At 43.4% G+C, this 14,017-nt stretch overlaps 1 protein-coding gene across 1 annotated transcript in view; it reads right to left on the reverse strand.

Annotated features, from left to right (window-relative positions):
- The window catches only part of LOC122804989 (mitochondrial chaperone BCS1), a 537,566-nt gene that overhangs the window by 275,513 nt on the left and 248,036 nt on the right, over nt 1–14,017 (reverse strand). Inside the window, exon 4 of the mRNA XM_044075235.1 lies at nt 9,666–9,729. Within this exon, the coding sequence (XP_043931170.1) occupies nt 9,666–9,729 (64 nt within the window). The remainder of the gene's footprint in view (nt 1–9,665; nt 9,730–14,017) is intronic.

Raw genomic sequence — 14,017 nt, forward strand, 5'->3', positions numbered from 1 at the left:
GAGAACCGTGGAACCAAAGGAAGCCTGGCCCCTAGAAGCCACGTCCAACTTGTAATGAGTAATAAAGGTGTGCGGAGAGGCCCAGATGGCCGCAGCACAAATATCATCCAATGAAAGCCTGGCATGGTAAGCTATTGATGTAGACACTGCCCTGGTAGAGTGAGCTTTGATGGGAAAAGGTAAATTTCTGCCTGCTGACGAATAGATAAAGGAAATACAATCTTTGATTCATTTAGAAATTGTGCACTTGGAAATAGGACAACCTGTTCTGTTTTCTGAGAAGGACGCAAACAGTTGATCAGACTTCCTAATATGCTTAGTCCTGTATAAGTAAAATCTTAGTTGTCTGTGCACATTCAACTGGTGAAATCTAAACTCTGCTTTATTGGAAAAGTTTGGAAAGAACACTGGTAACTCAAAAGACTGATGAAGATTAACGGTGGATGACACCTTCGGAAGGAAGGACGGGTTAAGTCTCAGGGAAACTCTGTCCTTATGAAAGGTCAAATACGGAGGTTTAATGGACAAAGCTTGAACCTCTGATACTCTTCTGGCCGATGTAATGGCTATTAGGAAAGCCGTCTTCCAAGATAGAAATTTTAATTCACAGGTGGCAGCCGGTTCAAAGGGCGGTGAAGTGATGACTTGTAACACAAGGTTTAGATCCCATGGCATGACAGGTTCTGAAACAGGAGGGCGAAGTAACCAGGCACCTTTCAAGAAGGCCTTACAAAGTTTATGGCCCATAAGAGAAGGCTCGTAAGATGTATGAAAATTGAAAATTGCAGCCAGCTGCACCTTAATGGTAGAAGGCGTGGAGCCGTCGGAAAAGCATGGCTAAAAAATCTAAGACCGACGGAATTGGGGCTGTGAAGGGGTCCAAACCTTGGGCCTGAGCCCAAATGGAGAATCTCTTCCATTTGCTGGAATAAATCCTTCTGGTGGAAGACTTATGAGACGAAGGCAAGATGTGTACCACCTCAGGTGAAAAGGAATGTTGTCTAACTAGTGATGGAAGTGGAGCAGCCAGGCTGTCAACCTGAAATTTCGCAGGGAGGGACGGAGCTGTCCTGACATGTGAATCAGTAGGTCTGGCACTGGGTCCAGGGTCCAAGGACCGTCCACTGTGTACTGCTGAAGAAAGGGGAACCATACTCGTTGAGGCCACTGTGGAGCAATTAGAATCATCCTGCTTCCCAAGGATATGGCTTTCTGAATCACTCTTGGAAACGGAGGGAAAGCATAGATCAGACCGGGGGGGGGGGGCAATCGTGGACTAGAGCGTCCCTGGGTGACTCCCCCTGTGGGGGGATCAGTGTGAAGTACTTGCTGCATTTGGCATTGAGAGGGCTGGCGAAGAGATTGCAGCAAGGCTGACCCCACCTGTTGAAAATTTGAACCGCCACTCGGTTGTTCAGGGACCACTCGTAAGGCATCAGAATAGCTCTGCTCAGCCTGTCCGCTATCATGTTGGTCTTTCCTGGAATGTGCATTGCCACTAAAAACTGTTGGGAAGACACTGCCCAATGCCACACTCGCATGGCCTCTCTGCAGAGGGGATAAGACTTGGTTCCCCCCTGCTTGTTCAGGTACCACACCACGGACATGCTGTCCAAGTGAATTGCAATCGTTTTCAGAGGAAGAGAGCTTTGGAGTGCCCGCAACGCTAGTAACACCGCTCTCATCTCTAGAACATTGATGTGCAGGTGTACCTCGTGATCTTGCCACGTGCCTTGGACCGTCCTGCCAAGATAATGCCCCCCCCCCCGCACCCCATCTGGGAGGCGTCCGTGCTCACTGGAGACATAGGAGTCAAACTCCTCCCCTTGTCCAGATTGGTGGAACATAGCCACCAGCGGAGGTCCTGTCTGCACCATTCCGTGAGAAGTATCAAGTGGGAAAGAGGAAGTTTCTGAAAGGACCATTGGGCCGAAAGGAGCCACTGTAGGATCCGCATGTGTAACCTGGCTAGAGGTACCAGCATGATGGTGTCAGCCATGGATCCCAGGAGCTGGAGAACTAACCTGGCCTGGACTCTCTTGAGGGGCAACAATAAGTGAATCTGAGACTGCAGCACTCTTATCCTCTCTTGTGGCAAAAAGGCCCGCATTTGAATAGAGTCTAGCTCTGCGCCTATAAAAACAACACACTGTGAGGGCAGCAAGGCAGACTTTTCCCAGTTCAAGGTAATTCCTAGTTGTTGACAAAGTGTAATGGTAGCCTCCCTGGCTTGAATGAGGAGATGCCTGGTGGGGGCGGTGAGAAGCCAGTCGTCCAGATATGGAAACACCAGGAATCCCCGACATCTCAGGTGAGCCATCACCACTGCCAAACACTTGGTAAACACCCTGGGGGCTGTGGTGAGACCAAAGGGCAGGGCACGAAACTGGAAGTGACCGTCTCCCAGCCGGAAGTGTAAGTGACTCCTGGATGCCTTGTCCATCTTGATGTGGTAGTAGGCATCCTTGAGATCGATGGAGCACATCCATACTCCTTTTTCCAGCAAGGGAAAAATGGACTGAAGAGTGACCATTCGGAACTTGGACTTCAGAACGTAGTGATTCAATCGGCTGAGATCCAGAATGGGCCTCAGGTCCCCTGTTCTTTTCGGCACCAAAAAGAGTCTTGAGTAAGTTCCTGATCCGATATGGTCTGAGGGGACTGGTTGGATGACTCCTTTTTCTAGCAGCTTTGAAACTTCTAATGCTGCTTGATCCCGTTGACTGGGTGGAACATCCGGGATTCTTTTGACTGAAGGGAGTGTCGATAAAAAGGGAATAGTGTAACCTCCGGTAACTATTCGAAGCACCCAACGATCCTGGGTGATGCTTTCCCAGGCTTCCAGATGCAACGAAATTCAGCCCCCGACTGGCTCCGGAACAGTCGGGCAACACCTCAGGAACACTGAAAGGGAGACCCGCGAAAGGAATCGCGGTCTCCCGAGTTGCGGGGGCCTCCTCTGCCTCTAGGACGGCATCTTCCAGAATAATTTCCCCTTCTTCTGCCTCTGGAGGGGGACTCACCTTGTGCGGCAGGGGAAGACTTCTGTGACTTCTTGAACCACATTTTCCCTCCTCTCTGAGCCTTGGGGTAAGGCCTAAAAGGAAGAGAGAACCGGGCCCCTATGATAGGGTCTTCCCCTCCTGTTCGCATCTGGTGAGGGTGTCTTTCACTTTGGTCCCGAAGAGTGAGGACCCATCAAAGGGGGCGTCAGTGAAGGAAGACTTAAAGGCCTCCACGAAATGAAACAGGTGCATCCAGGCTTACCTTCTGAGAGCTACACCTGAGCTAGCTGCCCTACTTGCCCCTTCGGCTGCATAGGATATGAGCCTCATGGACAAATTGACAATAGAACCAAGGGTAGACAACTGGGCATTAACAGTCTGCGCTACCGCCTCAGGCATGTTACCCGTCAGAGTGTCTCCTAGCTTCTTAAGGAGATCTCTCTGTAGCTGAGTAAAATGACAAAGATAATTCAGCGACCGCAAAGTAAAGGTCGCTGAAGACAGGGTACGCTTCCCGTACCAGTCCATACTCCTGGACTCCTTGTTAGGAGGATGGACGGAAGAAGAAGCCTCTGCAACTTCCTGCTGAGTGGCTGCCGCCACCACCAAGGCATCTACGGAAACCCCTTTGGTCAGGAACTCTTTCCCCGGGGGAGCAGAAAGAAACTTATTTGGACGTCTGGGCATCGGTTCCATGGAATCACGGCTCTTCCACACCCTTCGACAAATCAAATCCAGGAGTTCATCAAAGGGTGGAGACACCCAGGAGGCGGAGGGTTGAGCTACGAAGGCCTTGAGGAATACAGACTCCTCCTCAGAGGGGGTCTTGGACGGCCAGTCACCTCTCTGCCTCAAGATCTCCAGGATGTCAGAGAAAGAGACATCATTGGAGGATGACTTTGGGGACCCCTCCGACTACTCGAGGTCTGTATCGGAAGTGAGGGACTCGTCCTGGGAGTCTATGTGCTTCCGCTTGCACAACTTCTTTCTAGTGGGCTCCTCAGGCACCAACACTGAGGGGCCCTCAGAAAGTTGGGGACTGCTCAGGGGGTATCCTCAAACCTTCGGGCTCCGCCATCCATGGATAGGGGGGCATCAGAGGCTCTAGCCAGGGTGTAGGGGGAAGGAGTGACCGATCCGGGTGATGTAACTGGCGATCTGGCCAGTGCGCTCCTCATGGCCTCAAAGGCAGGTCCCCCCGAATCCGAGGACCGACCCGTCTCCGAGACCACAACCGGAGTCGGGGTTCCCCGAGCCGATGCTCCAAGAGGGAGGCTCGGAACTGACAAGAGTCCCGAGGTATCCCCCACGGGTCCGACTGAGGAAACCCGAGTACCGAAACCAGAGGACGGAACCGACATGGTTGGAGCCGATGTCGGCTCCGATAAACTCGCAAGGGGTATCGGAGCCGACACGAGAACATCACTTGGCGCGGAGCAATCCGGCTCCGATGACACAGGGGTGCTCAGAGGAGGAATCATCGGTACAAGAATAGGAACTGGCTCCAGAGCCGACTGGGTCGGAGCCGAGAACAATTTTGCTAACACCGGCGACTGCAGGAGTCTCTGGACCACCCTATCCACATCCAAATCAGACAGCCTAGAGGATTTGGAGGAAACAGAAGGAGATCGGGATCTCCTACCTGGAGACTCATGCCTAACACTGGTGACCGGCTCAGAATAGGCTCCAATAATATTGGGGTCGAGGTCGACTCCAGTACAACAGATACCTCCTGCGGCCCCGAGGACATGGGAGCCGAGGAGGCAGTATCCACTTTCGAAACCTTCTCCAGGGGCTCCGAGGAGACAGATGGAGCCGGAGATCTTTTCTTGGCCTTGGAAGTCTTAGACTTAGTACTAGAAGAAGAGTCTAAGGACTCCTCAAAAGAAGGCTTAACCAGGCCCTTCAAAATCAGCTTATTTTTTCTTTCCTGCAGTACCCTGCTGAAAGCGTGGCAAAAACTGCAGGACTCTTGCAGGTGAATAGCACCAAGACAATAAACGCAGATAGAATGCCCATCTGTAATGGACATCTTGTAGCCACATTTTGAGCATTTTTTAAACCCAGACGGTTTATGCTCTTTCTGCTCTTTAGACATAGTAATTCACAACACCCACTCAACAGACAACGACAGACACAAGAGGAAGGCTGGAAAAAAAAAACAAACTACGAACAGTCAAGGAAACTCTAAATTAAAGGTTTCTTTGGTGCAGCAAGGAAAATCTAACTACCGACCAGAAAAAAAACAAACAAAACACAAGTTTACACAAAAAACATCACAGGAGAGGACTAGGTCCTCTAATTTAAACGGGCCTAGCCCGCCAACACAGAGGGATACCACAAAAAACACTACTCGCTTACACAGTACACTCACAATGAAAACTAGCTATTAAAATAGCTTTTTACAAGAAACAGACTGCTAAAGACTTATGAAAAGTTTTGAAAAAGGGTACTTGGCCACAGCCAAACAAGACCACGTCCTAACTCTACGAGCGGCAAACGAGATCTGGGGCTAGGGCGAGGTGCATCTTGGGATACCGGGTTAGCCCAGCCAATTAGAGACTTTGTGCTAGAGAAATAAGTTGGCCGAGTCGGAGCCGATTCTCGGCTCCGAACCCGTGAGTAAAGAATGTAGGCGAGATAGGACCACATAACATCCTCATTTTCTTCTCTCCTCACAGATTCCTGGAGAAGGCTCTCTGAGGAATGGAGAAATGGATTCCAATGGCAGAAAGAGTCTTACTGGCCAAACAATGTAGCATCATTAAAAGCAGCACTGATGTAGGATGTCTTAAAGGCCTCCACAAAATTACACAATTGCATCCAGGTATGGTGGCACAAGGCTATACCGGTACCTGCTACTCTGGCTGTCCCATCAGCTGCATTTGAAAGTAGATGCATGGAGACATTTGAAGCAGAAGATACAGTAGAAAGTTGAGATTCCACTGTCTTCTGGATATGCACCAGAAAATTACCTGAAAGCAAATTAATTTCTTTGGTCAATTTTCTTTGGAACTAAATAATATGGTCCATGTAGTTCAACGCTCTCAAGGCATATGTCCACTTTCTAAATCTGTCCAAGGTCCTGGACTCCCTGTTAGTGGGATGGAAAGATGAACTCTCCTCTGAAAATTTCTCTTTTGGCACCACCAAAATTCTATCAGACTTTTTTGGTGTAGACTCTGCTGTATCAGGCTCTTTCTAGGCTCAGTAAGCCACTAGATCAGTAAGGGCATCAGGGGAAGGGACCACACAAGATTATAAAAGAGTCAGCTCCAAAAGCCTCCAGGAAGATGGATTCTTCCAGGGAATAAGTATCTGTGGACCAAACCCCCCCCCCTTTCTGTTTGCCCAATTCTAGAATTCTTCTGAAGGAGACTTCTCCAAAGGGGGATCTTGGAAAAACTTCCCCTTCCTCCAAATCCGTGTCTTCTACGACAGATTCTGGTGATGAATCCAAGTGCTTCCATTTGCACATCTGCTTTGTATGTATCTGTCATTGGGGCATATCTGGCGATGGGTCTGAATCAGACTGTAAACTCAAACAGTGCTTCCTCAAGACTTCTGGAAACTGACTGCTCCTGTTGATGAGAAGGAGTGGATTCTGAGGCAGAATAAATCTGAGGTCATTTCAGATTCAAAAAGGATGGAGGCACCTCTTTTCTCAAAACAGGAGCAGACCCAACGGAAAGCCTTGAAGGCCAAGGAAGAGATAGGAGGAGAGGAAGTCTCTCTAAAAACTGGTACAGACTGAGATCTCAAAGCCCCAACATAAGAACTGAGCTATCGAGAGCTGACATTCCTAGATGAAGTCGAACCCTCTCTCCAGACAGTGATTCAGCTCAGACTGTCATCTTGATCCAAGAGGTTTGGAGTCGCCAGAGACTGGTCTGTAGTGGGAGCCAAAATTACTGGCACTATCGGTATCGACACAGGTGCTCTGGAGATTTTCGGATCTGAGGCCCTTGGTTCCAAGGGACAGATCGGCAATGGAGTCAAACAGAGAAAGGTCCATGGTGGAATTCCGTACTCTATCAGAGGAGACGGAGCAGGGAGGACCCCAAGCTGTACCTGCATCTGGAGAAATTTCCACATCATTCTGTCGACATTAGCTTTGGTAAGACTGCTGGTAGAACAGGCACACCTGGAAGAAGCAATGGGCAAAGCCCTGGATCATTGTTGCAGAATAGGGGAATGAAACAGGGATCCTGTGGAGGGATTTTGAGGCCACATTTTCCATGCTTTTTAAAACTATTGTCCAAAATTTTAAGACTGGCCAAATAGTAAGTAACAGTACCTACTCTAACTAAGCACAAAAAGCTAAAACTAAAATTAGCAATAAATAGCCATTATAGGGAAGTTATTAAAATAAGTTGAAGACATTTTTATTTTTTTATTTTTGAGAGGAGAACAAATTAAAGGAGAAAAAAGGCCATAATACATATAAGCAAAAAGATCCTAATGGTATTAGTAATACAGAAAGTGAAAATCACTTATCTCCAAACACAAGCTTCTAGGAATCTTCGGTTGAACCGGTACATGAGATCTGATGCAGTTTGACAGTCACGACGGAATTATGGGTAGGGGAGGAGTCAGAGCTCTAGACCTAAAGATTTGAAGTTGCCGTAAACAGATCCAAACCCCTAAGGTTGACTCAGACAAAAACGGACATCATCGGATCTGGTGCTAGACACTTTGTGAGCACTCTTAGTGCAGTGGATAGTCCAAAGGGTAAGACAGAGAGATAATGGGATTCAGACGCACAAAATCTTAAGAAATGCCTAATGTCTGGATAAACAGGAATGCAATATAAGCATCGTTTAAATCTAGTATTACCAGGAAACATGAATGAGGAAGAAGGTAACAGCTTATGAAATGACATCATTTTGACTTGGGCACTATCACAAACAAGTTTAACAGAGACAAAGATCCAGAACTGGTCTCGGAGCATTTTTTTTCTTTGGTATTAAAACATCTTTGAATAAACACCTCATTCCCACCTAGGAAGGGGAAATTGGTTTTATCACAGCATGTGATGAAGGACAGGTGGAACTAAAAGAGTTTGATCTGGAGAAGGAGGAATTACCCCCAGGAAAGAAGGAATTTCCTCCCATTGCCATCTGTAACCTTGATAAATGATCTTGTGAATCTATTTGCCTAAGTGGAGATTCAGACTTTCTGGAAGAAAAAATGGGCTGCACGGGGGGGGGGGGGGGGTAGACAAAGTTTGAGAATCCCCTGGAACATTTGGAAAAGGAGGGCTAAAAAATCGTCCCTATTTCGGCTTACCCCCTTCATCACATTTTTTTGATCACCTCTGCAGCAGAGGGGCTAAAAACTAGATATCTACCAAAAAATAATTTAAATTCCCATTTTATCATCACCTTCTAGTTTTGAAATAACTTTCCTGAGAAGGAAAGTATTGTTCCAAAGGGAACTTATTTGCCCAGCAAAGGAACTGCACAAAACTGACTGTTGATCCCTGAAAATCTCAGAGGAGTATACTCTTCAGTGGAATTACAGCTCTGTAAAGCTCATTAAATTTTAAATTAGCTTTTCAATGTATTCATACGGAATGAATGTGAGTTGAGAACAGTATTTTGGTGCAAACCTAATGGAAACTACTACTATTCCTAAGGATTAACTTTAACATCACTTTCCACTGACCTAAACTGTATTAACATTTTTGTGCATGTCAGGGTGACCAGCAAACACAATGACAGTGTTATCACATTCGGTGCTACATTACTCTGTGATGCTGCACTTGTTTTACAGCTGAATGATGAGTTACAGTATTAGTTCAACTTCACAACTCACAGCACAGTGGAATTCTGAATGCAGTGCACTTTTGCATGGTTGAAAGAATACAGCTTTCAGATGTTCTACTTTATAAGCAAAAGACAGTAAGTAATAAAACAATGAGGAAAGTGTGAAATGGTACGTTGTGGCAGAACAGAAGCAAAATGAGTGTTCTAAAAGTTGGTTTGACAATAGAGTGTCTGTAAATGACTTTAGATTACACAAAAAACAAACTTCAATTACAGTTAAACAGGCTTTACCTAAGATGAGTTGAAATATACTTGCTTCACAGTTTATGTTCATAGGGAAGTGGTACATATTTCACCTCTTGAAAAAAATACAATGCTTTTCACACATGTTGTCAGAACCACTAGAAAACAACTGGAATTAGAGTAACTGAGAACCTGTACTGCGAGTCCACTGACTATGATAACAACCTTGTAACAGGGCATCATAAGGAGGGCTTTGGAATGATGAAAGGAAATATCTTTACAAAGGATGGAACTAGGAGACAGATTATTCTTCCTAAGAGGGCTGTTGAATCAAAAGAGTGGTTGCATTCAATTATATATGCAACAAATATAAATCAATTCTAAAGGGGGTGGAGCAAAAATGGATACTGGGAAACATGGAACTACAGATCATCTACTAGCAAAGAAAATGCACAGACTAGATTGGCCAGGTGATTCCTAACTAGAAACAGTATCTTGCTTAGACATACACATTAATTTACATCTGCAGACAGTTTCCATCTTCATGAATTATGTATCCCACAAATCTTATTAGGTATTAAGATGCAGAACCAGGATGAATTTTAGTCATATTAGATGAATTTTAATCATATTAATTAACATCACTTACATAAAACTGCTTTTTCCACAGCCTGGAGGACCATACAGCAAATATCCTCTCCTATATGGAATACCTGCAAAGAGAATTGGACAATAATTAGTTTCATAAGGGAATCATCCCTGCAATAGCTTTGTGAATGCTAATCTCAGCAATGGTGATACTGGGCAGTACTGAACACTTCAAATGCACTGCTGAGGCCTAGAGATGAAGGCAGATCAACTTTCTTGTAAGATGCTGTATTACATCATCCACACTGTAGGATAGAAAAATTACACATGCACACACAAACTGTACAGAGTCTGTATGAGTGTGTGTGTTTATGTCTGTGAGATGCAGGTTTTCTAATGTTCATTTGTTCGAATGGAAACAGGCTGACAAATGTGATCAAATGTGAAAAGACTGCAAATTTTTAAGTTTTCTCATGTGCAAGATTGCAAGAGAGTAGGGATTGGGAATTTGCCCTTTCCCCACTGTAGTGCAATCTCAAATTTAAGTATCAGGGGGTGTGTGTAGTGGGGCTCCTGCACAAAAAAAAAAAAAAAAAAAAGTTTAAGTTTTTTATTTTTGATTTCTTTTCTTTTTTTTTGAAGAGTTGACCTTTTAGCAATTTTGTTTTGTTCACGTACTTTACACTCAAAAGTTGTGGGTTTTGACCACCCAATATATACTCACATATGGGCTCCATTTAAGGCATCAGACATTCCCTGATCAACTACTTTCGGCTGTGGTAAGATTCACTGAATGTAGAAGTAATCAAAAACCGGGGACAGCTGACTGAGAGGTGTTGCATCTTCATTGTGTGAGACTGGCAGTACAGCAGAGATTAAAAATATGTTCTTTTCCCCACTGTTGCATGATCTCAGAGCTGGTATACATGAAGTTGCTGGGTCCAGGCTGGCTTGCCACCTTGCAATAAAAGACTGCTGACATGTTTGTGTGTTTGCTGGTGTGTTAGTATCTTTGTGAATGTGGTGTGGGGCTCTGAATGTGTTTGTTAGTTTGTGTCTGTGCAAGATGCAGTTACACTTTGGAATATGTGTACACATCTGCTTTTCAAGTGCACGTGCAGCATGTGGGGCATGTTTGGTAGTGTATGACAGGTAGTGTCTGAGATCATTTTTTTTTCCACCTGTGTTGTGATCATTGCTAGTTTACATAAATCAGTACATATGCATGAACAGACAGACAGACACACACACAGTTTTTACTTTATTTATCCCTTGCTGATCAGGTTAGTCCTATTAGGCTTATGGCCTCTTGTCAGGGGAAACCCAAGGTGGTATTTTATACTTCTAGGGGAAATTTGACCAGAGTATTTAGGAATTTCCCTGACTCATTATGAGTGGGAACACTGTTTGTTTTGGCATTTCCTGTTTCTGATCCGGGCGCACTGGTGGCTCAGAGAAGCAGGAAGGAATATGGCTAATGTTAATAGTATGGAGGAGTTATTCAGTGTGAATAAGGAAACTGAGAAAAATACTTGAGTGGAAGATCGACTGAAGGTTATGTTTAGTGCGAAGGCAGTCAAGCTTTTACAAATGAGCAAAGTGGATGGAGAAAGGACATACAAGCTGCAATGAAGACACCTGTGCTTAACAAGAAGGGAGAGGTGCATAAGGAGGGTAATGTGAATGTTGTCGCGCCTTCTCAAAATTCATAAGTACTTTCCAAGAGCTGCTGTTCAGAGGGGAAAGGTAGTTGCAGTCTGGATGTACTCTTACAACCCTTCAATCTGGAGGGTTGCAGGATGTTTAATTACATGAGCTGATTAACTAAGGTGAGCCAGAAAATGAAAAAGCAGTTTCATGTGGGGGAGATATTATGGACAGCATACAAGTAGTAGTAGTTGAGGAAGTGAGAAGAGGAAAAATCATGTGCACAGACAGTGAAAGAGGGAGAAAGTAGAGAAGAAAAGAAAATGGAATAAAGAAGGAAATATTTAGCAACAATAAAAGGTAAAGAAATGAAAAAACTGGATAGGTATGACATCTGGGATAATATAACAGCACCGTTGGGTATTTCGCCTAAACAGTTAAGAGCATTTATTCATATTAATAAAGACACTTTCTGTGACATTACTTTTGAATCAGGATGGTATAATGGAGAAATTATTGGAACAATATGAATTAAAGAAAAACTGTAATCCATGTAACTCATGTAGTACAAGCATTAAATAGAGACACAAAAAAGAAAATATATGCTCAGGTTCAAACTGAAGTAGAAAAAAGTATTAAAAACTATTTAAAGACTGTATGCAAAGAAGTTATGGATATTGTAAACATTTATGATATCAGAGGTTTATGGTCTGGGGGTTGGGAATGTGGTGTTGTATTAAAAATGGAAAATAAAAACAAAATAGTACATACTCCAAGTATGATAAATGTAGAGGGAAACAAAGGCACTAAGAAATATTGGGGGCAACAGAAATCATGTTTTTTTTTTCCGGTGGTAAAAGTGATAATTTAACAATTGTGACAACATAAAATGTTACATTGGTGGGAAAGTTGGGCATGAGGCAAAAAATGTGACTTGAAATGTGAAAAACAGGGTATTTATGGATGGACTGCAAGGAAAATACAAAATATAAGGAGAAAATGGGTGAAAAACATGAGACTGAACTAGACAGAGCAAGAGGAAGGGACAGAAAGAGACCAAGAAAAACAGGAAGAGCAGATGATGACAACTAATGAACTAGGTGAAGGTAGTAAAAGGGCAGAAAAAGAAGGGTATGAAGAAATAGTAGAAACAAGTGATGAAGAAGAAATGAACTGGAGAATGGTTAAGGGAAAGAAAAAAATATATTGGGAAGAGAGTAAAAGATAGGAAGCAGAAATTCACGGGTTTGTGTATGAAATAAAATAAAAAAGGTAAAAGGTAAAGGGTAGCAGAGGGAAAATAGGTAAAAATAATAAAAGAAAAAGCTGAGAATCTCCGCAATAAATGTGAACAGCATAAAGAATATGAAAAGAAGATTATATGTATTGGAATGGTGTATATCACTTGATATTGTTATTATAATTGAAGATACAAGAATTGTAACAACAGTTGAGACTGCAAGTCAAAACATTATGGGGAGGCGAGATTATTTGGAATACAGGGAAAGAAACATGCTCAGACATAGGAATATTATTTAATAATTCCAGAAGAATTTAGGATTTTTTTTAGCAATATTAGGTAGATAACGGTTCTAGATATGAAATGGAAAAAAGTAGGTTTATAGAATTATTGCAGTTTATGCATATGTTACAAAAAAAAGATGGGATGTTTAAAAAAATCCAATGTATATAGAAAACCCACCTATTCTAACAGCTACATACATTTCAAAAGTTCCCACCCAATGCACCAGAAAAGAGGTATCGTCAAAGGACAGTACGTGAGAATTTCACGTATGACGTCAGAGGACGATGACTTCCTTTCGGAATGTCACAAATTGAGGTCTATGTTTCAAGAAAGGGGGTATCCTGTCAGGTTCATCAACCAAATCCAAGAACAAGTTGTCAAGGGTAGAAAGGACAAATACACCCCAGTATTGGGGACAGGAATAGATCTATCAGGACAGAATTCGTGTGAAAATGGGGCAGATTTATTATTATTATTACACAATATAGTACTAACTCAACAGACATAAGGGATATCATTACACAAGAGTGGGAAGCATTCACGGCCATTACCGATCTGTCCAATTTGCAAGGCAAAGAATTGAGAATGGTCTTTAGTAGGGGCAAAAATATTAAAAGCTTATTAGAATATGCCCCTACTTATAATAAAACAACACGTACACGTAAGGGCACATATAAATGTGGCACTTGCTCACAGTGTTCCTATATCATACAGGATGAAACAGTTAACATCATAGCTTTGAACAGGGTTGTCAAAGCAAGAGAGTATTATAACTGTAACAGCCTAAGAGTAGTATATCTGGCTATCTGTTTAGAATGTCCAGCATACTATGTGGGCAAAACAGAGCGTACTCTCAAGCGTAGGATATACGAGCATATGTATGATGTACAAAAAGCCAACACCAACAATGCCTTGTATAAACACACACTGACATGTCCCACAGCTAGATACAGATTTTTTGTTTTGGAAAGGATAAACATGGACCCTAGGGGAGGACCATGGCAGGCCAGGTTGGAACAAAGGGAGACTCACTGGCAGATCCTTTTGGAATCAAACAAGAAACCGGGTTTGAACGACTACATTTCCATCAAGCCTATACTAAAACTCAAGGCTAGTAGAATGTAGAATTTTTAATTTCAATATTTTAAGGTTTTTTATGTCATATGACTAACAATAATAAAAATTATCTTGCCTTATTTAGGAGGTATTTTCATGATAATCTTAAAAGTTTTTTATAGTAA

Source organism: Protopterus annectens, chromosome 6.part0, assembly GCF_019279795.1.
Source record: "Protopterus annectens isolate FY-2018-M chromosome 6.part0, PAN1.0, whole genome shotgun sequence".
In the NCBI taxonomy this organism is placed as follows: Eukaryota; Metazoa; Chordata; order Ceratodontiformes; family Protopteridae; genus Protopterus; species Protopterus annectens.